The sequence below is a fragment of the Serinus canaria genome, chromosome 2 (genome assembly GCF_022539315.1).
Source record: "Serinus canaria isolate serCan28SL12 chromosome 2, serCan2020, whole genome shotgun sequence".
NCBI classification, from domain to species: domain Eukaryota; kingdom Metazoa; phylum Chordata; class Aves; order Passeriformes; family Fringillidae; genus Serinus; species Serinus canaria.
The window spans coordinates 41176413-41198654 of record NC_066315.1 but is presented as its reverse complement, the minus strand read 5'-3'; the positions used below and the strand labels follow the sequence as shown (position 1 = coordinate 41198654).

Here is a 22242-nt window from a genome sequence, read left to right as displayed (position 1 = left end):
TTGGGCTAAAATCTTCCCTACCTGCAACTAACCAAAGCAGGAATGGATTGAGCAATTTGTGGACATGTAGGACGTTCCATTTGTGAAGATGCAGGAAGTTCCTCAGGGGTGCTCTTGATCATGGTGCTTATAATGCCAAGACTGTGGGTACAGTCCCTGTATGAGCCATTCACTTGGATTGGACTCAATGGTCCTTGTGGGTCCCTTCCAACTTAAAATACTCTGTGATTCTGTGATCTAAAGACTGGAGCAGTGGACACAGGTGTCTCCTTCTTCTCTCTCTTTTACATCCATATATGTTTTAGGGCAACTGTTTCTGTGGTACCCACTTCTTGAGATCTGAGTCAAAATTCCACTTCCACCTGCCGCTCTTCCATGATATTATAGAAAAAAAAAATCATAAATAAATGTTGGTTGTCAGTGTGAATTCATTGCCTTTAGGCTCATCCAGAGTTCTTAAACCACACCATAAGCTTTGGATGTTATCCTGCATATCCAGATCTGTTTGATCAGCATTTGATACAGACAAAAAAGGAAAGGCTTTGGCTTGTGTGGAGGTTTGAAAATGCTTATCACCAATGGAAGTCTCTATTCTGTTTCCTCACAGGGCCTCCTGAAGAAGTGCTACTCTGCTGAGGCTGCCTACCTGTTCCAGCAGGACAAGTTCTATGACGTCAGCTATGACACTGGGGACAAGTCCATTCAGTGCAGCAGGCGTCCAGATGCATTCAAATTCTGGCTGATGTGGAAAGCATTGGGAACTGCAGGCCTTGAGCAGAGAGTGAACAGGGCACTGGCTTTGGCAAGGTACCCCCTTTCAGTTTTGAGTATGTCTAGTCTGTTTGATTGGCTGAAACGTTGGCATTGCTGACACTCCATATCCTGGAACAGACCCCATTGTTACTTTTGCCTCTATCCTTTTGTTTGTGTATAAAAGGTGGAAGTAATAACAATAATAATTAGTGTTATTACATTTTCTACAATATTTAATAGTGGTTATCGCTTCTAGCAATAAGCATAAATGTTGGCAAACATGGAAGTCAAAATTAGGCTGTCAGTCTGTGTTGTGGAACATTTATGTTACCTGAACTACACACATAGGACAGAGTTACTAAAACACTTTCTTTCAACACTTTCTGTTCAACTGTGTGTTCTGCTGTTGGTGTGAAAGAAGTTCTATGTGCCAGAATCCAAGCTGTGTCTGGCAAGAACCAAAGTTTCCTGTTCATGTCATTCCTTGTGAAAGAGGAAATGCAAAAAACTGATCATGGAAAACTCATGTGAGGACACTGTGTTAATATTAGGGTGTATGTAAGCAATATTGTTCTGACATACTGAACGGATTTTCTCAAGTTTGCTCAAGTTCTTAATGCTTACACTATGTTCTGTTAGGGACTGAAACAGCTTTTTCTTGTGATCTTCCCCAAACCCGTCCACTTCAATTTCATTAAGTTTTTGGTCTCACAGATCTGAGTTTCACAAGTGAATTCAGCAAAATTCTTGGTAGAAGGTGTTTATAAAGTGATGGTTATGTCTTCGTTTCTGGGAAGAAACTCCCATACACAGGTGGTTTTCTCTTCTCTTAGAAGAAATAATTTTGAAATAAGATAATGGCCCATTAAAAAAAGTTCACTTTAAGTAAAATATTTGTTCAGAATTTATAGAAGACAAAGCACAATGAAAACTACACCAAGCTAGCTACACAAAAATGAGAACTACACCAAGCTAGCTTTAAGTCAAATAATTGGTATTGACATTTTACTTTATATATGAAATAACAAGTAGAAAAGTATTGAATGTTTACTTCAATCAAAATTCAAGGAATAGTCTGACTCTAATGAAATTACTTAAAGAGAAAATAAAAATAAAAAAAATGCCCCTGACCTAAACCCAGAGTGGATTTGAAAGGAATAAAAAGAAAGAACCAAAACCAGTGGAACCAAAAAAAATTGTGACTTTTTCTCTGCTTTGTTTCCTTAAAGCCAATCAGTTTTTTGGCTGGTTATGTCTTTTTTAATATGTTCTGGTTAAATTGCACCTTGTTTTTGTTACAAAGCATTGTACTGTTCTTTGTCTGTTCAGAGTAAGTAATTCTTTCCCCTATCAGGAGGAGAATTCAGCCTTATCAAGGTCACTGGCCAAGGTCATTTGACTGACTGTGTAGTGATTAATGACCTTTCTGGGATCGATATTTCTGTTCTACATTAGGATTCAGATGGTAACACTTCTAAGGAGTGACTGGCTTGTCTCTTCTGGTTTTTGGTTTGTTTTTCCATTAGGAAGAAATTTAATTTTCAGACATTATCTGATGAAATAGATTCTTCACAGTGGTAGCATTGCCATCCTGAGTTTGCATGGCCATGGGCACTGTACCAGGTTTACCAACTACTCAGCCATGCAGCTTTTCTCATTTGTTACATTAGATGTTACTTCAATTGCAAGGGTAGCATTTCAGTGTTCCTGAACAAAGACCTGGATTAATTCTGGAATTAGTCCATTCACTATAGAATTTAAGTGCAAGATGTGTAGGTGGTGGGGTTTTTCTGGGGTTTTTTTGTTTGTTTTGGTTTTTTTTGGTGTTTGTTTGTTTGTTTGTTTGTTTGCTTGTAACCAAGCAGAGCTGCAAAAGTTTTAGGGTAATTGCAGGCATGTATTTCTGATGCAGCAAACTTTGCCTATTGGCTATTCCAGTAGTATCTTCTTGTTCTGGAGATGAATCATGCTTTCAGGGTATTAAATATCCCAGGAACATTGTGATGATGTCTCTTTGGAAAGGCTTGCTTTTAAAATATGTACAGTAGAGCATCCTGCTGATTACTTCAGGATTTTTTGTGTATTTTCTTCCCCCCAATTACCTTTGATGTAGGGATATAGTTCCCCCCAATTACCTTTGATGTAGTTTATGTCTCCTTTCTAAAAAGAAAGGAGACATAAACTGCTTTTACAATACAGCTATAGTTACTACATAAGCATCTCTGCATTTTATGCTTCATCTGCTTTGGAATTTTTCTGCCTGTTTCCTCTTCTGACACCCACTGTTAGCAGACATATGTCTACTTCCGTGGCAGATCTCCACCACTCATTTTCTGCAAGGCTTAATCACAGCAAATGACATTTCTCTGTGTACTTTGGTCTTCACTCAGACTCAAGCCCCTCTAACATACTACAATTGTGACATGATAATAAAACTTCACTGTCAACTGTGGAGAGATGCACTAAGTAAATTGCTCCACTGCCATCAAATGATCCTGGAAAGATAAATCATGGGCAATGGATTTTCTAACAGCTGCCTTCTTAGGTTATTGGCAGTGTAGTTAAGAACATGATTAACAATGTTGTGAACCTGACTGACACCAGGTAGCCTATGTCAGGTTGTATACCTAGGTGATATAAAATAAAGGCTCTTGAGGTAAGAGGGAAAGATATTAAGCATTGCAAAATTGCTCTAACAATCCAAGATCTTAAAAAAAAAGAAAAAGGAAAGTGATTATGCATAGGTTTCCCTTTCATAATTTATTAAAAGAAAAAAGTTAATTGAAGGCCACTGCCATATGAATAGCCTGCTGATGTTGCTGAATATTGGTTTTATAGCACAGACAAGCATCTTGTAATAAACAGGACAGAAGCAGCAAGCTTGTTTGACATAAGATAATTACCTTACAGATAATCATGTCTCTCAACCTAAGCAGCAGTGTGGACATTAACAGCCAGATAACAAACAAGTGCACACAGGAGGATCTGAACGGTGATGGCAGAAACGACCAGAACCGTGACTTGTTCCAGGGAGAGGAAACCCCTCCCCAGTGCATTGCACGACTCCTGAGCTGTGTGCTGTGGGTACTGGCCCTCCACTGCAGCAGTGCCTGTGCTGGGATGTGTGCTGGGAGGCAATGAGTCACAGGCACAGCACTTGGTAATGATAAACAGCGTGACAAGTCCCCAGGCGCTGTTTGGAAAAGTGTGTGCCATCTAGGGTATTGCTTATTGCTCGCCCAGCCAGCCTGTTTCTGCAGCATGTCTGCTGAGGAGAAGGCAGTGCAGAGACGACTGATGGGGTGTCCCTGCTGGAAGCAAGTTTCAGGTGTTTGGATAGGACCAAGGGAGGTTATTCTCCCAATATTTCTCACCAAAAAGAATTACTGGTGTGACGACCAGTAATGCAGCTTCAGACAGGAAAATGCCAAATAGGGAATGCAAGAGAAGAACAGATTTGTGCGCAATCAGTAGTTTAACTGTGTCAGGTTTATTCATGTTAGACAGCAATATCTTCAGGTAGAAGACTTTAATTTTGTTGGAATGGAAAAGCAGTGTGAATTTGCAGTGAATTTGTTGAAATTTTTCTTTGTGAAGCTTTGAGGGGGGGAGAAGAGAAAAGAGAATTCCTGTCTACGTCCTCTTTGCTTCAGAATTCCTGTGGGATATGTGCTATGGAAAAGCTGTGGTCATGTTGTATAAAAAATCTGCAAATTGGAGCTGTTTCTATCCAAAATTTTGATTTAAACCCACCTCTCCATTGAAGGTGTCTGTGTTTTTCACCTGTGGCAGGTGAGAAAAAAAAGAAATTCCCATTTTAGGGAAGGTCCAGGGATTGTTGTATATAAGCAGTGGCCCACTGAATAGAAAGTTGTGCTGTTGTATTATGTGGAATGTGGGAAGTACTGGGAAAATTGCTGAGCTTGAAGTATGTTCAAATTTTTCAATTCTGGGCTGAGCTAAGAGATCCTGGTGATAGTAGAATGCAAGAGGTGTCAGAGTGACCATGAAATAACATGGCAGCCCAGCATTGGCACTTGAGAGCAAAGGATGGAGGTATTAATTTGCAGTGGGAAAGTGCACAACCTGATGCAAATAGGATCAATTTGTGCCATGTGGCTCTGATGAAAATCTGTGCCTGAGAACAGAATTTGGCTTCTCCTTAGTGCTCCTTGGCTGGCTGTAGCCTTCTTTTGTTTCCAGGAACTGATAGCTATTGCATTTTCACAGCAGGTAGAAATGAGGTTTAACTCTGTTGTTTTCTAAGTGTGGGGGGGAAAAAAAGACCTGAAAAAGGAATATGTGTTCAAGACCCTGTTTTTTTGCTGTTGTCTATGTGCATTGTTCTATGTGTGTATTGTTCTATGCTTTAAATCCCTAATTTTTTAATTACAGATATCTAGTAGAGGAAATTAAAAAAAGAGAGGGATTCCAGCTTCTTTTAGAGGTAAGTAAAATGGGAACTGAGCTATTGATATTGTTAGGAAGCATCAATTGTTTGATTTTGTTCTTTCTTAGTCAATTACCAACTTGTATACAAAGAATGTAGTCTAGTAAGTTTATGTATTAGAGGTCCACAGATATGATTGAACACACATAACATGGGTTGTGTTCTCTACCATCATTCTACCTGATTTCTTAGCTTCTGGTCCTGTATTGCCTCAGGGGGTGTAGATGGAGGTCTCACTTTCCTGTGAGAGTGAAGAGGCTGGCTCTAAAAACGCAGTGCTTCCAGACCTACAAATAAGACTGTGTTCTGGATGGAAAAGTAGTTTGATCCTAAAAATGGGCTTTTCATTGTTAAAATCTGTATTTTTTCTCCTAGTTCTACTTCGACTCCCATCTTCCTAAAAGCTATCCAAAAGCTGTGTGTTTCACTTGTTTTACTAAACCTGTCAGCTTATATCCTGTTTGGAGGGCTTGCTGGGGGGAGGGTGGGTGTAGAAAATAGAGCTTGAGTACTGCTTTTCCACCTGCCCTCAGCTCTTTGTTTAATGAGGCTGATATTGGAGGATGTTGCAAAGACCAGTCAATTTTATAAAAAGCCTTTTGCATTTCTGGAAGTGTGCTTGTAGGAAAGACAGGCAGCTGTGTAGGGTCAGGAGGAAGAGAGTACATGGAGGAGGATGGGAAATGGAGTAAGTACCACCATGAGCATTCCAGGTTAGGCTAGACAAAATACAAAATGTGAAAATTATTTCATACTATTCATACAATATAAACTTTTTAACTTTGAAAACTGCTGATCAGTTGAATAATTTTAAGGCAGCAGTACAGGATGGGGTCAGTAAAGTGGCAAGTCTGTAAAAAGGTGTCCACTTCTTGTTATTGTAGACCTTAGCCGAGAGCCCAGGTCTCCTGTAGATGTGAAAACTCTTGCTAAGAGCAGAGGCTGCTGTGTAGTTCCTGCAGGAATGGGACACCTGGATTTAAAGTGGGTTTAAAAGGAGTCTTGTAGTATGGACTATGAGAAAGAAGTTGAGCTTCTTGAGTCCTAAGAGTTTTTCTGTGAGTTGGGAAGCTAAAGGGTTAAGAAAGTTTTCAGGAGTGCAGGGGGATAAGCAATGAGAATTCAAAGAAAAGATTCTATGAGGCAGCAAGGCCCAGCTGTGCAAGGGCTCTCTGAAGGGAAGATGGGCTTCACACAAGGAGGTTAAGAAGATGATCCTCTGATACATGCAGTGAGGAAAAACCTGTAATGAGAATTCCTCTATGGCCTGGAAATGCCACTTGTGCTTGAGTCATCTTGAACTCTTCTGTGGTAAAATTGCTTACCTGCTTGAGTAAGACCTGTGACAAGATACCCAGAAATAGTATGAAGAATGGCTGGGGGTTGTTTTCTAGGATGAATGGTGCTTTCAGAGGGTAATGATGTATTTGATGTGTGAAAGGAAACTGAGATAATCAAGGAGGCAGTAGAGACAATGGCAGTATGGTAATGTGTACCATCTGTCTGCTCCTGCCATCTGATTTTAAATAGTTTTGGAGTAAACCCTGTAACACTGAGCTAGTCCTTGTTCTTATGGGGAAGGAACTGCCTTTTCAGAGTCTGTGTTTACATGTGTACTCTGCAAGCTCTATGGGGGAAGACATGGGACTTTAGGACCTGATCTTTATTCCATTCAGCAGCAGCACACGGCAGGTTTGCAGCTCAGTTCCTGCTGACAATGATATTCTTCTTGATGATTTCACTGTCTTTAATGCATTCTTTGAATGAAGCAGAAAATGATATGAGCAGATCTCAGTGGCCTTTCATGGAAGAACATGTCTCAGCTGGTGGGATCTCCTTGTTCAGGAGAATGCCTGGGATTATAATAGCAGCCACATCCACAGTGGGACAAAGAGATGGTGTGGCTCAGCTACCAAGCTCCCTTTTAACAGTGTTTTTTTCTTTCCTCTGGTACTGATGAGGATGGCATGTGGGAGAGGAGCGGGGTGTGTGAGTTCACAATCCAAATGATCAGAATCCATTTTATAATCTAGCTGCCATCTGAATGCTGTGCTGCAAATAGTGGAGGTCAAGACTGACTTAGTGATGTATGGGTTGTTTGGGATGGCACCACAAAGTGTATCTATTCCTCAAATTACTGTTCTCTATACAGGTAAACAGAAACAAGTTCCAAATTAGCAGGAAATGTATAGACATTGGACTGGCCTGCTGGGAACATTTTCTCAATCATATATGATACAGAAACCTCATAAGCACAAAATGCCTTATTTTATAATGCATGGTGAACAGCCACTTTTGCTGGGAGCCTTGCAGCAAACTCTGCTGAGTTTAAAGGCAGAATTTCCCTGGAGAGAAGCAGACATGTGAAGTCTCAGTCTTTGCTCAAAAGGCGTGCTTAGATATTAGACAGGATACATTCAGGATATGGTGTACACCAATGGGTCTTGAGATTCTTATAAGATGTGGAAATTGAGAAATTCAGCATTCAGCACTGTAAAGTGTGCTATATGATATGAGAGGAGATTGGCATTGTTCAGTAGAAAAATTTTGAGGTGTGAAAGTATTAAATGGTCACAAAAATTGAGTTTTTGTGTTTTGTATAAAAGGCATAATTAGAAATTTCCATTTAAAAACCCCAAAATACTAAAAAGAAAATGTATTCTTTAAAGTTGCTTCAAATATGAATTTTGTAACTTACCTTCTGCACCTCTCTTATACTTTTTCTAGCCAAAGTTTTTTACTGAGTAAAACAGAGTTAAAGAAGGATATAGGAAGAAGAAATTAAAAAGGAGCCCCCGGCAGCAGGAGGAGGAATGGATGATATGAAAAATTATTTCTAGTTTCAAAAAAAAGGAAAGAAAAGGTGACTTGGAGAAGGAAGATTTAAAGAAAAGGATATAAACTCAAAGGCTTCACCCTCAAAAAATAAAGCAGAACTCTTTGAAAAGCTGTGATATGTATCCCTATTGCATCTTATAAACAATCACTTGTCTCTTGTTTAGCCGGAGTATGCAAACGTCTGCTTTTGGTACATTCCACCAAGCTTAAGGAAAATGGAGGATGGACCTGAATTTTGGCAAAAGCTGCACCAGGTGAGTGTTGTGTGTTACCTGAGGCTTACTGATTAATCTGTGTGCCAGATAAGAATGGGAAATAGCCCTTGGCTTTGCTCACCATTAGAACCAGTCAGTAGACTGGGGATTTAATCCTTATTTGGATGTTGGTAAGATTTAAGTTTTTTATTAGTTTAGACAAATCTAATAATTTTTTTTCTTACTATAAGAGATGTAAACATAAACAAGTATTCAGCTTGCTATCCAAGCTGTTAGCAGCTGGCAGAGCTGAGAGAAGAAGAACAGTGTTGGCGCACCTCTTGTCTAGACAAATTATTCATTACCTCTTTCATATACTTAGTGCTGTCCTTGGAACTTGGCTTGCATTATCTGTGATAATCTGTGATAATGCAAGCAAGGAAGTGCTTAAGAATATATTTCTGATGTTAAACATAAATGGCAACAGGAATACAATGGGAAAATGCTGTGGGAAAAGCTTCACAAATTAGTGTTTTGGCAACTCTTTGCCATGCTGATAGAAAATCATGAACATCTTAGAAAAAAAGCAGCAGTAAAACTTTGAATTTACTAGTGGAGAATCATTAGTTAAGACTTAATTAAGAAACCACTAGACATTGTGGTATTATGTTTTTACTGAATAAGTTATTCTGTGAGGAATTGAATTTAATTCATTGTTTGCTCATCTCTGGAAGAGCTGTGGTGTTCTGTGTTTATTTTTTCATAGAATTTGCTACTGGAAGTTAAAACTAGAAGATAGATGTGTATGTCATCAGCATACTGTGTAAACAGGCATACACACTTTATATACATGCTTCCTGTAACATCTGCTCTCATTTCAGCAGCTTTCACAGGAATCGCTTTCAATTTTTGCTGGAGTGTCTTTAGGAGAGAAATCTTCCTTAACCTCATCTGTATTGTTTTGGAAAGTATACTTTTGTAGTCCAGATCCATGCATAGCCACGGTACGGATGCAAGGGCTTGGCATTTACCATCCTTTCACAAAGTTGTGTTCCTTTTGTTTGGGGCTTCCTGTCCTCTCCTTAGAGTAGAAGGCTTATATGAAAATGTGTGTGTGTGTGTATATATATATATATATATATATATATATATATCTATCTACATATCTATATATCTATATCTATATATATAGATGAGCTTTATAAAAGCTCATCTACTCATGGAGCAGTGAGGATTTGGGAATGAGCAACTGGAAGTCACAGAAGAAAAAACGCTGCAAGTGTCACTTGTTTGATTTATGTGGCTACAGATGGGACAAAGGAGGGAAAAGATGAAGCACAACAAATGGCTTTGAGCACGTATATTTGAGTGGCTTATGGAGTGTAACTTACTGGTTCTTTGCTCTGTTACTTTGTGGAGCTTCTAGTCAGGGTGGAGAATAGACACATGCCTTTATTTTATGTACCAATATAGATAGATTGATTCTAGAAACACAGATTTCTTAGCCAGTGTTTTTGGAAAAGAATTTGGAGGGAAAGAAGATTGCGTGCAATTTCTTCCAAGAACTGACCACTGCTGCAGATCTTAACTCCTCTTTTCATGGGCAGGGTGACATTTTCTTGATTCTTGTATCTCCTCTGATGGAAAGCTAAGAAATCCCAAATTCTAAGACATAAACTATTTCACTCTTCCCCATAAAAGCCTGGAAAAAAAAAATCTAGTGCAAAACAGACAAAAGCTCCCTAGGAAATGGCACAAATTTCCTCCTAGAAGAGACAACAGATGATTATTGTTAGTTGTGTTATTTTAGACACTGCTGGGAAGTAGTTTGACACTACAGAAGTGAGCCTGTTTCACAGTAAAAACATGTTATTTCACCTTCCTGATTCTCTACAGGGGTAGGTCTGGGTTTACACTGCTTTTTGGATGCTGAGGGCTAGTTTGGGGCACAACATGTATCAGTGAGCAGATAGGATGACAGCACTGGGTCAGAAAAAATGAGACTGACTTGACTTTTTCAGCTAAGATCAATTTGTTTTAACATTGCTGATGCAACCATCATGGTCATTATATTACATTACTCAATACAAATATATTGCTGGACAAGAAGGAATCCATCCTGATCAGCAAGGTATAAATGATAAGAGCATTAAGGTTGGAGAGATTGTTACATGGTGCTGTTGATTGACAGATGGGGCTGAGACAGTTTCTTGATTACAAGCAGTCCCTGAATATTTCCATAATATTGCTAAAATAAGCATTAAAATGCTTTCATTCACAATTTCTCTTTTCACACCACATTTTAACATCAGTTATTCTGTTTATCCAGAAATCAATCTTCCTTTTTGTTGACCTGCATAACTGACAATAATTAAGGAAACATATGTCTTAAAAATCCCTAGGGCAAGAAATTGATTTTATTAAATTACTTGTTCAGCAATGTTGTTCAGAAAAACATGCTGTCTTCTAAAGCTAGCTATATGAGTTTTAGTGCTGGTGAAAGTTGATAAGCAAATTGTTCAGATCTAAAGTCCCGAGCTTTGTGAAGAATTTTCATAGTCCTATGCAAAATAACCTTGGAGGTTTTCTGCTGTACTGGCTCTTCTCCAGTTTGCATGGCCCATTTTATATGGAAATGTGTCAGGACTGACTGGATTATGGTGTGATACCTGATTCTGATGTCAGCCTTCTTGTTGTCCTACATAGATGTGTCTCTCAGAAACCTAATTTTTTTTTTTTTTTTTTTTTTTTTGGTGGGGGGTGTAGGCTGTTTGTTTCTTTTAAATTCTGGAGCCTTCAGCTGTGAAATCTGGGCTCTTCAGAATCTCCTGCATTCAAAACAGAAAGGTGATAGAAGCCTGAAGGATTTGGAACAGCCGCTAACTGGTCATTTGATTCATCACCTGAACAGTTTAGGGAGTGAGAAAACAACACGATGGTGGGGGAAGTAAAGAACAGCATGAATGGTACTTTCCTCTGTTATGTGTGAAATTGGGAATTCTGTGCACATCCACAGTCTGACACCGCTTTGATCTTTTGGGATTACAGCAGCAGTTGGCTGTGTAGTGAAACTAGTTCTATAAACAGTGCAGCAAGGCGTTGGGTGCAGTCAGATGGTCCAAGACAGTCCATGCCCTGAACCCTGAGCAGCACACTCAGGCAATGCACCCCATATAGCCCATAAACGACCCGGGGTAAAGCGTTTTCCAGTGCTGTTCTTCACAAGCAAGGAGAGATTTCTTCTTGTGGAATCCCTGCAAACAGGCCCTCTGTGGTAATCGAGGAGTTGCTGGTCGATCCAACTGGAATTATCTGTCAGGGGTGTTATTTTATCATTGCAGACTGGGGGCTGCTGTCTCTGACCTGGAGCTGACATAATTGTCAGGATGAAGGATCGATGGCTTTGCCAGGGCTGTATGCGCCCCCCAGTGGGAATTTCGCTCCTTTTCCTTTGGTGACACACCGTAGGATTTATTTTATTTACTGCTGAGAATGGTCGGTGTATCACAGGGTCACGGTGAGAAAAGCTGAACAGGAAATTGCAAGTCAGAAATGGGAGCGAGGGAAGAAGTAAAAGAACATAAGCAGATATAATTTCAATTTTCGTATTTTCTTCATGCCTACAAATATCTGTGCATATTCTTGTAACTATCTTCTCTTTAGAAAAATCATCTTTCTCAGCTTATACTGAAATGCATGCAGATGATGTAGAATTGGCTGATTGTTAGTGATAGCATCTCTGGAAAGCCTCCTGGCAGCACAGAGGATGCTAGGGCACAAGGAAGAGTTTGGAGGGATACATTTGGAACTGTCCTGTTGCCATCCTGCTGCTAACCCAGCCAGCTAGCCATGTCTTACTCATTCTGGATCAGTTTGTAGTCCAGTGAAGCTCAGATTTTGGTCTTGCAGACTAAAAGACAACACAGAAGTAAATGTTTTAACAGACCCCTCCTCTGGCAGGACCCTGGCCTTGCCAAATGATCCTGGAGCATGATTGTAGGTAGAGTACTATGTAATGAATACTGCTCAGTAAAGAAGGCTAGTGGTTTATTGCTAAGTACCTCAAAATCTAGGTTCAAAAAGCAGCAGTAGGTTCCTAGTAAGCCTTTTGTGGTTTACTAAACTTTGCCTGCTCTGTAGTTCTAAAAAATCATATGCTGGAGTATTAGCTTTCCAATGGTTCAGTAAAGCTTTTATAGACAGCTGTTAGATTCAGTAACTCAAATTCTAGAATCTCAGTCTCAGACTCCACTTCTGTGATGCAGTAGGTGTTTTTTGGTTTTGTTTCTTTCCTTTCCCTTTGAGGATTTTTGGCCAAGAAATACAAAATTTATTGGCTGTAATAGAAGGCTCAGGATGCAAAGTCATATTAAAGTAGTAATGTCCTACTAAAGCCTGTATAGATTGGAATGCCATTTTTCCCCTCTTCACCTTAGTGAAAAGTAACCTTATTCCAGCCTGTCTCTCCTATTTAGGAGAAGAAGATATCTGTTATCTGAAGGCATACTTGTAAAATAGCCTGTCTTCCTGAATGGTGTTGTGATACATTTGTATAATGAGAGATTTCATATCAAAGCATAAATGTAAGGAGGTTGAAGAGGTGTTGCCTTGGCAACCCCTGAATCTTGTGATCTTTGTAGTATAAATAAAAAAAAACCCTAATCAAGGACCAGATCCAGCAGTATTTATGTATTTCAAATACCTATTGATTATGGTACAAGATTTGAATGGGAAGGGAAAACAAGACCTCCAGTTGGTTATATTGACAAAGTTTGTCCTCTGCATTTTGGAAGAACAAGAGAAAAAACTACTTGAGTTATAAACACAGTATTAAATGCAGTGAAATCAGGTTTATGCATAAGAAAGGTCCTAAATATGTCACTGCAAGTGTATTTCTACTTGAAATAGATTTATGTGCAAAACGTTATTTGATTTGCTGGCATCCCTGTGTTTTTCTTACTCTTGAAGAAGGAAACAATTAAATGATAGTTTAATATGTGTGTTTGAAGAGTAATGGCAGAGACAAAGTTCTGTGAACTTTCCTTATCTAAGTAACTTTTATGGTAGCAAGTAGCCTACTGCCTCTAGCACCTAGCTCAGTTTGACACCAGTTTTGGTGAAAGGCCGCAACAAATGACAAGGAAAAATATGGTAAGATTTGCACAGAAATATACAGGAGTTAGATTGGCCAAATTATTGGCTTCCATAACAATGTGACCAGCTTAGTGAGGAAGGAAAGGCTGTGGATGTTGTCCATCTAGACTTTGCTAGTGCCATCTCTCAAGGTCTTTGCTTTCTCTTAAAGCACCTTTCAAATCTGTTGTGGACTTCAAGAAACAAAAATCCACAGGTGGATGAAGTTGCTTTGGCAATCTTTCTTTTAGACAGGGGATTGGTGGATTGTCATTCCAGCATATCAGATGGGACCTCTGAAGGGGCTCTTTGAGGAAATTTGATTTTTCAGAGAAATTGAGGTCAACAAAAACTTCAAATTCACCCTGTAAAACTTAAGGCACTTACCCAGGGAAGCTGCTTGAGGAACTGGCTGGTTTCCCACCACCTTTAACATGGAGAACAAGAAAGGGAGCTCCCAGATCTTGGCATAGACAACCTGCAGTCAGAAGCACCCTTGGGAAAGACTTCATTAGTCAGAAGGGGAACCTAAGAGGTGCCATGATCCTTGATTGGCTACATTCTTTCTAAATACAGGTAAAAAGAACCTAGCACTAAATCCTCAGCATGCTGTGTGCTGTTTTAGATTTCTATTTCACAGGCTTCTGGAGAGAAGGGCTGCAAAATCTCCTCCCGATTGAATGGACCTAGCTGCACTCTCAGTATTGTGTTCAAGAGGGGCAGAAATGCAGCACTCCAGGAGAGGTGAGATCAGGGGGCCCTGTGGAGGCAGGGCTGCAGGCAGGGACCTTAGGGGAGAGAGGCACAAAAAGCACTGAAGCCACAGAATAAGGCACAAAAAGCACTGAAGCCACAGAATTGGCCACAAGATAATAATCAGGATTTAGGTTGCAGTGTGACCATTCCTCAGCAGAAGGTGATGCTTAGAAGTTTAATAATGAATTAAGAATTAATTTTTTAAAGTAGCAACATCTCTTATTTTGCAACTAATATTGCATAATATCCTGTAGCAGATGAATAAAATTTTTGTAGTTTGACTGCATATAAATGACTGTTATTGTTAAGAAGAAAGATCTGAGCTTTGATAAATGAGACAAAACAGTACAGCATAATATAATAGCAGAGAAAAATTACAGCACTGTTTCAGTAGCTCATTAATGAGGGATTTGCACACTTTCCCTTTTAATATGTGTCTTCTTCTGCAGTTTTATATAACTCATCAGTACAAAAGTGACTGTAGCTGTTAATTAAACAGGGTATTTAACATTACTTTGTTTTAAATATATTCTCCATAGAACTGGGTTATAAGAATACAAAAATAACATGCTTTTTAAAAAAAATTGTTAATTCAGAGTAAAATATTTTGGTTTCTAAGTGTGTATCTGCTTATAACTGGAATTCATGGGGTTTTTTTTCTCTTTTGTATTTATCCTTGCATGATTACTGAAGTAGTAGTGTTAGTCTAAGGGTCTGAATTGGCTGGTGAAGTCTTCATCAGGAGAAGTAGGAGTCTATGCACTTGACAGTGTCCATTTCACCTTAGGACTCCACCCAGGTGTTAGGGCCACTTCAGTTTATATTTTACATTGGTGAGGTTGTACACCTGCCAAACGTTCAGCCACATATAATGGTATGTGAGAGAGACTTGATCTTACACTTGCTCTTTCGTGGGATATCTGGCATATCAAGTTTGTGTATGGGGCTAGAACAGAAGTATATTTCTATGACTGTATTGTAACTACAGTAGATAAGACAAGGCTGTGAACTGCTTCCAGACCTTGCTTTCTATAATAGTCCTAAGTGGTAACTGTAGTAATTCATGACATGACAGTCATATTTCTGACATATTTCAGACATATTTCTGTTCTAGCTTTCTACTTCGTTCCTTATTGCAGACTGACTTTTCAGGGATGTGTAGTATCAGTTGGGCTCCAGTGAAAGACAGTCTCATTCATGCAGAAATCTTTACATATGTTAGGCTAGTGGTGCTTGTCTCAGTTGATGCAAACAGGCAGCAATCAACATCACTAAATAATACATCTGGCAGCAAAACAACTGTATTTTAAAAGCATTGCTGCACAGCTGCTAAAACTACACCTCAGTTATTGGAAGGGAAAAAAAAATAAAGAGAAGAAACCCCAATGATTTTGATGCTGAATGCTTTACTAGAAGAGAGTGCAGGGCAACTTTTGTCAGGGACTTAACATTGAGCTGTGCATGTTCAAGGCACACTGGGGACTGGGGTCTATTGATCCCTGGTGCTCAGCCTACTGAAACAATCAAAGCTGGTGGGAGGGGGTCTGCTGCAGCTCCATATGTTGCATTCAAGCTGAACAAGGATTTCATCTTCCCCACGCCACCTGCAGAGCAAGATTGCTCAGATCTCCAGAGATGAAGTAGGTTTCACGCTAGACATTTCTTGCTTGAAATCCTTTTAAGGATAATGGAGGGTCCAATAATTTCTCTATGTGGTAATACACATAATGGCATGAAATGAAGCTGGGGCAGTAGACAAAGTGGAGAGAAATCTTTTTAGGAAATAAAATCACAGGAGACCCACAGATTCAAAGTAAAGGACCAAACCTTCCAAGGAGATGACTGCAAGGTGTGTTTCTATCACAGTATGAAATGCTCTTTGATGATACCTTAGCTGGCTCAAGTACTAGGAGCTGTATGGCCACAGGCTAAACATAGTACTTAATTCAGGTTAAAAAAGGAAAAGCTGACATGACTGTTCTTTCAGGACCAAAGCAAATCACCTGTGGTGGTGGTGGTAGTATGTTTTGTGTAGGTGTACTCCTTTCTTACAGGGAAATCATGGGTTCCACTTGTCCAAAATCTTAAAATTTTTGCAGGTTGCCTCCTTAGACCTGAGTGTCACTCTAGCTTTCAGTTCAGGTATTGAAAAGAACCTGTTTTCAAATCTTTGCATTGTTAAAAGATTCACATATAATGAATCTTTCTGTTTGTATACAGGAAGCTTCTAAAAAGTCTAATTTTGTAACTGATAGGTTGACAGAGGTGGTGGGGATTCAGTGGAACTGCATTCTCTGCTTTATTACACAGACTCAATTTACTAAAGGGCACTTAAGCAGGGTGTAAGAGCTCCTTGCTATTTCTGTGTGAACAAAGACAGTACTTTTTAGTTTGTATGGCTTTCAAATAGATAGAACCTGTTACCCAGAGCAGCAGATGCTTTGCACCCATTGTTACGAGTCTCTTAAACTGTGGAAAGAGCAAGAGGTCTTTCCCATTTCTTTGCCAGAAAGGTGAGTGCTTGGGGGGATTTGTGAAAAAGGTGCAATTTGTAGAAATTAAGCAGCTAGTTGGCAATAGAAAATTGTTTTCTCTGTGTTTGGGCACAATTGAAAAAGCTAATCTGAAAACTATGTGACATTTTTTGAAAGCAAATATTAAACTATTTTCTGAGTATAGAAAACAGTAGGGAATTTGTAATCAATGTAAGGGTTTATCATGTCTCTTTGTTTGTTTGTTTGCATTAAAAGCACTTCAATGCCATCCTTGTTGGTACCTTTCATCATTTCCCAATAGCATAACAAAAATAAGTACTTCTTACTTGGAGTCATGTTGCTCCACAGAACAGTATTGCATTTTTGTTCATTACTGCTACAGAAATGAAAAAAAAAATTCATATTTTGTAATGCAACACTGTGAAACTCTTTAGAACTGTCCATATGAAGTGTTTTAATGTAAATGCATGTGTGTTCCTATGCATACACATGTATATGGCTGTATATTTACCCCCTTGGATCATATAAAGGAAAATTATTATTGAAAGTGAGAGGATGGAATAACATAAAGTGTTACTCAAGTAACTTCATTGAAAAAAAAAACTTGTAAAAGGAATCACAGAACAGTTGATGTTTGAAGGGAGCATTGTAGGTCTTTGAGCTCCTGACACCTAGAGTCAGATGTCCAGGACAATGTCCAGGTGACTTTTTAATATCTCCAAGGATGAGACACTCCATAACCTCCCTGGGCAGGTGTTTCATCACCCTGATAATGAGAAAGTACATTCAGACTCCTGACTACATAGCACTTGTTTGCCCAATCAGCATGTATTTTTCCTCTGCTTAAATGGGACTAATTACACTTCCTTTGCTTCATTTTGGAGTTAGAACATATTGGCTAATATTTTAAATGTCCTTTTGTGCCTCTCTGTGAAGAGAACTGCTTTTAGCAAGAAAGCAGAATTTGAAGACACTCAGCACATTTTGTTCTGCCTGACCTTATGCACTTTGTTCTCCTAAAGCAGCACTGTGCTCCTGAATATCTGTGCATCCCTCCATTCTGCTCTCTTGGTGCCATATGCACATTAATAACCAGTGATAGAAGAAAAAAAAGTTCGAGTTACAGGTTGAACTCCAAACTACTGCTTTTCTGAAAGTATCATAGATCATGTTTAATAGCCTGTGGATCAAAATGAAACCCAGTATATATCACAGGGGAACTCAATAATTGAAGCATTCTGGGAATGTCTAAGTACTGGAGTGCTGAGATCCCTAGAAGCTTCATCCTGTGCTCTTTTTACCTGAATAAAAGCCCTATCATCTATTTTTTATAACAAATTTTAATAATATTTTAATGCGCTGACTTTAATTATTTTATCTGATATTCAGGGGAACAATAAACTACTTTTTCAGCCCCTTACAACTCCTAATTTTCTGCAAATGAGAAAAACAGTCCTTGAGAGACATCAGCATTTCAGAGTATCTCCAGTACGCTTGACTCATGGCTATCTCTTCTCTGTCCTGGGTGTCTGCAGAACGGTCCCTCAGGAGCACTGAACATGTTCTCTGGGTCTGTGAAGCTGATCTGTCTGTCTGCCAGCTCTGAATTTACTCCTTTCATATGAGAAGCCTCAGGGGCTCTCTGAAGGATCCTAACTGGTCTCCTGGTGATGGAAAAGCAATCATTTGCAAGCCTGAAGCTGCACAGGTGGTACTGTGTGGGTATGGTGAGGATGTATAGTTTTGTCTTGGAAAAACAGCAGTAACAGAAGGGTTTTGTGGACTTGCTGCTCTGTGGTTTGCACAGGGGATAAATTCTTTTCCTTTTCAAATGTGGGAGAAGGAAGGTTGACTTTTGCAGCACCCTGATAGAGGAAGAAAAAAACTTGGGATGAAACAGGTGGAATCCTGGCAAGATTGAGAACCTTGAACCTTTCTTTACTGAGTGTTAGAGGGCTGATGTGCTGGGGCTGCATTGTGTGACTGTGCCAGAACTGGGCTGGTGCAGGCTGTGCTGCCTGATCTGGAGCTCTCAGGGCTGGGGCAGTGAGGCAGCCGTGCAGCTCAGGTCAGTCCCCTCTCATGGGGTTTAATGGTGCTCCTCGAGGACCATCAGGTTTTCACTGCATTGTTTCACCTTGTGCCTGTAAGCTGCTCCCAGAGCTGCCTTCCTGCAGCTGCCCAAGCTGTGGCTCCCTGGCCCTGGGAGGATTTTGGCATGCAGTTCAGAGGATCTGTTTTACAGTGGGCATTTGAACTGAATGGGGTTGATGACTGAAGTGATTTTTAGGTGAGCATTTTACGGTGCACTAGGGACTGGTAAGGGAGCTGCCCACCAGAGCCACTGGCTTGATACATGATGGCTATATATATTCTTTTATGATGGTTATATGTACTCATTAACCTCACTAATAATTGGTATTTCAATGCTGAAGGGTACCTGTAGGACAACAGCAATATCTACCCCTCCCGTTGCTCCTGTGCATAGGAGGAATCTCACTGAATGAAAGTAAAGAGTGTGGCCAAGCAAAAATCATTCTTGGCAGTTCTTTAATTGTTATTTTGTCTTGCTTTTGCACTAGTTGAACTGCAGTGTGGAATGGAAGGCACCATTTTTTAGTGCCTTCTTAAGTGCTGCCTTTTGCTCTTCAAGGGTGTGGTAACAGGACCTTCTCTGAGTGCTTTAGGTATAAAGGTACTTGAATATAAGAAGTTGCAGGTGGATGAATGAACAGTGAGTAGCACCATGGCCTGTTGGTGGTGATTTTTTAAATGAACCATTTCTATACTGCTCATTAAAGTTCCTTCTGGTTACAAATCTTTCTGGTGGTATTGGTGGGGGTGCCAGCCCTGCCAGCTGGTACCTGTTGTGGTTTCTGAATGAAACAAGTGTCTTCTAGTGTTCTGTTGGGGTTGACATGTTTAATAAATAACAGCAGTGAATTGACCATAGTGCAATAATAGTGATCATAAGATAAATAGCAGAGTGATTTTTTGGGTCATTTTCTAGTGAGTTGGACAGAAGGAAAATAAAATCTTTTGAGTTTCACCCTTAATTAATGGAGTGCTACAACATGAGTTACTATGTGTTTGATGGAAAATAAGGTGTTTTTTTCTGCTTTATCAGCCAGAAAAGAGCAGCTGCTGGACAGAATAAGTCTTTCTTTTGCCTCCCAGTAAAGGTAAATTTCACTGTAATCTGAAACATGGGTGACAATTTCACCACTGGCTTAGCCTATCTGGGAAAATATTTCACTCTATTTGTTATATGAGGCATAAGTGGGGAATCCCATGTCAGTGGAGTTTCAAAGGATGTGGACAATTGGGCAAATGCAGCATCTCTAAAAAAGAATTGTAATCATAGTTTATAGTTCCCAAATATTCAATAAAAAATGGTTTAGAGGTTGTTTTAGGGTACTGTCATTGTCTACTTGGCCAGCTTTGTATTTTGGAGACTCTTCTCTGGGTAGACCAGTGACTTTTGTATAAGCACATCTTCTAGAAAGGCATCTATTCTTGACTGGAAAACATCAAGGAATGGTAAAACTAACACATTCTTTGGTACCTCCTTTCAATCACTAATTAGCCTTCCTGTGCAAAATGGTGGTGAAAAATGCTTATCCACACAAAAATAGCCTTCTCTAATGTGTTTTTTCCCTTTTGCTCATAAGTTATCATCAAGTCACCTCTTATTCTTCTATTTCTAAACTAAATAGATTCATATCTTTAGGTCTTCATTAGTTATTGAGTTATTTCTGTGGCTGTCATCATAATCCTTCCCATTTTTCATTATTGTAAAAAAACCCCAACAAATATCTGAACTATGTATTGCTTGCCAGCACCTCTGTTTCCACCACTGTATGTGGAGGTAAAATTGTCTCCCCAATGCCTGTGCACTTGTTTATAAAATTGTGGATCATATTACATTTTTTCTTCTACTGTATTTCTTTGGGATGCTCTGTAAAAAAAAAAAATATAGGTGATTAATGCTAAAATGAAATTTTTCTTTTGTGTATAAATTACTAATTTGAAAACAAAATAAATTGTCAAGACATCTTGGATAGCTTGGGTTACTTTTCCCATTGTCCTATGGAAAACAAACTGACATCCCAGATAAACCAGTGGTCTTATGATCTGTGAATCTTTGTTTAAGAGCAGTCTCACTGTTTTAAAGCACTCACATAAATGACCTAATTACAAAACTTTGTAGTCTGCCTCTTGACAGAACTTTCAAAAGCTGATTTTGGCTTGGGTGTAGAGTGAAAACAATTGCAGAGAAGTCAGTTTCTTACCAGGAAGGATTTTTGGCTTCTGATGTGTGACCTGGAAGCTCATATGAATTTTGTTTTATTGTTGACTGCTACAGTCTTTTCAGAGTCACTGTTTTTGGGGTAGTCATCCATTTTGAGATGTCTCTGCTTTTTTCTCTGCATGCATAATTTACCTTTTGAGTGAGTTTGAGCAGTCCAGGACTGTGCAATGGCTTGTCTTCTTCGTTTTTCTCCCTTTGTGAGTCTCTCACTTGCAAATGGTATCAGCTGTCATTTACTGACTTTCAGAAAACCAACAGTGAGGATCAGCATCAAGGTTAATCCTGATCTCTGTGGAGCCTCCCTAGCAGTAATGTTTGATTGACATTTTTTTTTTCCTGTGTGGGAAGATATGCTAGTTATTCAAATCTTGCTTGGTTCTACTTCATTCCTATTGTGTGGTCCTAATTTTTTTGTGCTGTTCCTGTGTGAATTGTTCCTGCTATTTTTCATTTAAATGGCTTGTGTAAGGCTTTCCTATTAATGCTCTAAGTGCAAATAAATCATCAAGAAAACTTGGAATATCAGCAAAATAATGAAGGTGGGCTGACCCAAAAAAATGGTGCTTGGCAAAGATATAAATATAACAACACAAAAGACTACATTTTGAATCTGTTTTTATAAATTTTAGAATTTATATGTATTCTTACCTTTACCTAATTATAAATTAAATCCAGCATGATCTTCTCTTTTTTACCTTCAGGTTCACCTTGACTTAAGCAACCTTATTTCACTAGGTGTGTCTCCTTACCACTTCTAACTAGAGCTTGTTTCCTGAAATTGCCACACTATTCTCAAAAATTATCCACAGTTTCAGTGAGCTGTTTTTAATCTTTGCTATCCAGGCCTGCAGCCCTAAAAATTTCTCTTCAGTAGATCTTTAACATCCTGTTGGCTGCTGATGGCTTGGAAAGCTCATCAGATTTGTGGTAGGAATCCCTCCCAGCAGAAAAAGAAAGTTTATTAAACATTTCTGCCTTGCCTGCATTTTTAATGATTTAACCGTGCATAGGGCTTCAGCCATCCCTAATGTACATACTGAACTGCTTCTTCTTTCCTTGGTTGTGTCAATCAAGGTTTTCTTTTCCTTCTGATAAATTTTCTTCATGTCACATTTGTATTGATTGCTATCTGATCTGCTTCCCTCTTTCAGCTGGTTAAATATTGCTTTGCTATCTTCCCTTTGCCAATAAATCGGGATGGGCTTTTAGATAAAGCTGTCTTCTTTCTTGATTGAAGGATAGCAGCTTTTGGCCATCTAATCTCTTCTTAAAGAGCTTTAAGCCTTCATCTATCTTTTCCACCTGAAGTTT

At 39.2% G+C, this 22242-nt stretch overlaps 1 protein-coding gene across 1 annotated transcript in view; it reads left to right on the top strand.

The window, feature by feature from the left end:
* The window catches only part of GADL1 (glutamate decarboxylase like 1), a 67468-nt gene that overhangs the window by 27148 nt on the left and 18078 nt on the right, over positions 1-22242 (top strand). The window contains exons 10-12 of the mRNA XM_050970529.1: positions 606-807; positions 5149-5200; positions 8206-8295. Of these exons, the coding sequence (XP_050826486.1) occupies positions 606-807; positions 5149-5200; positions 8206-8295 (344 nt within the window). The remainder of the gene's footprint in view (positions 1-605; positions 808-5148; positions 5201-8205; positions 8296-22242) is intronic.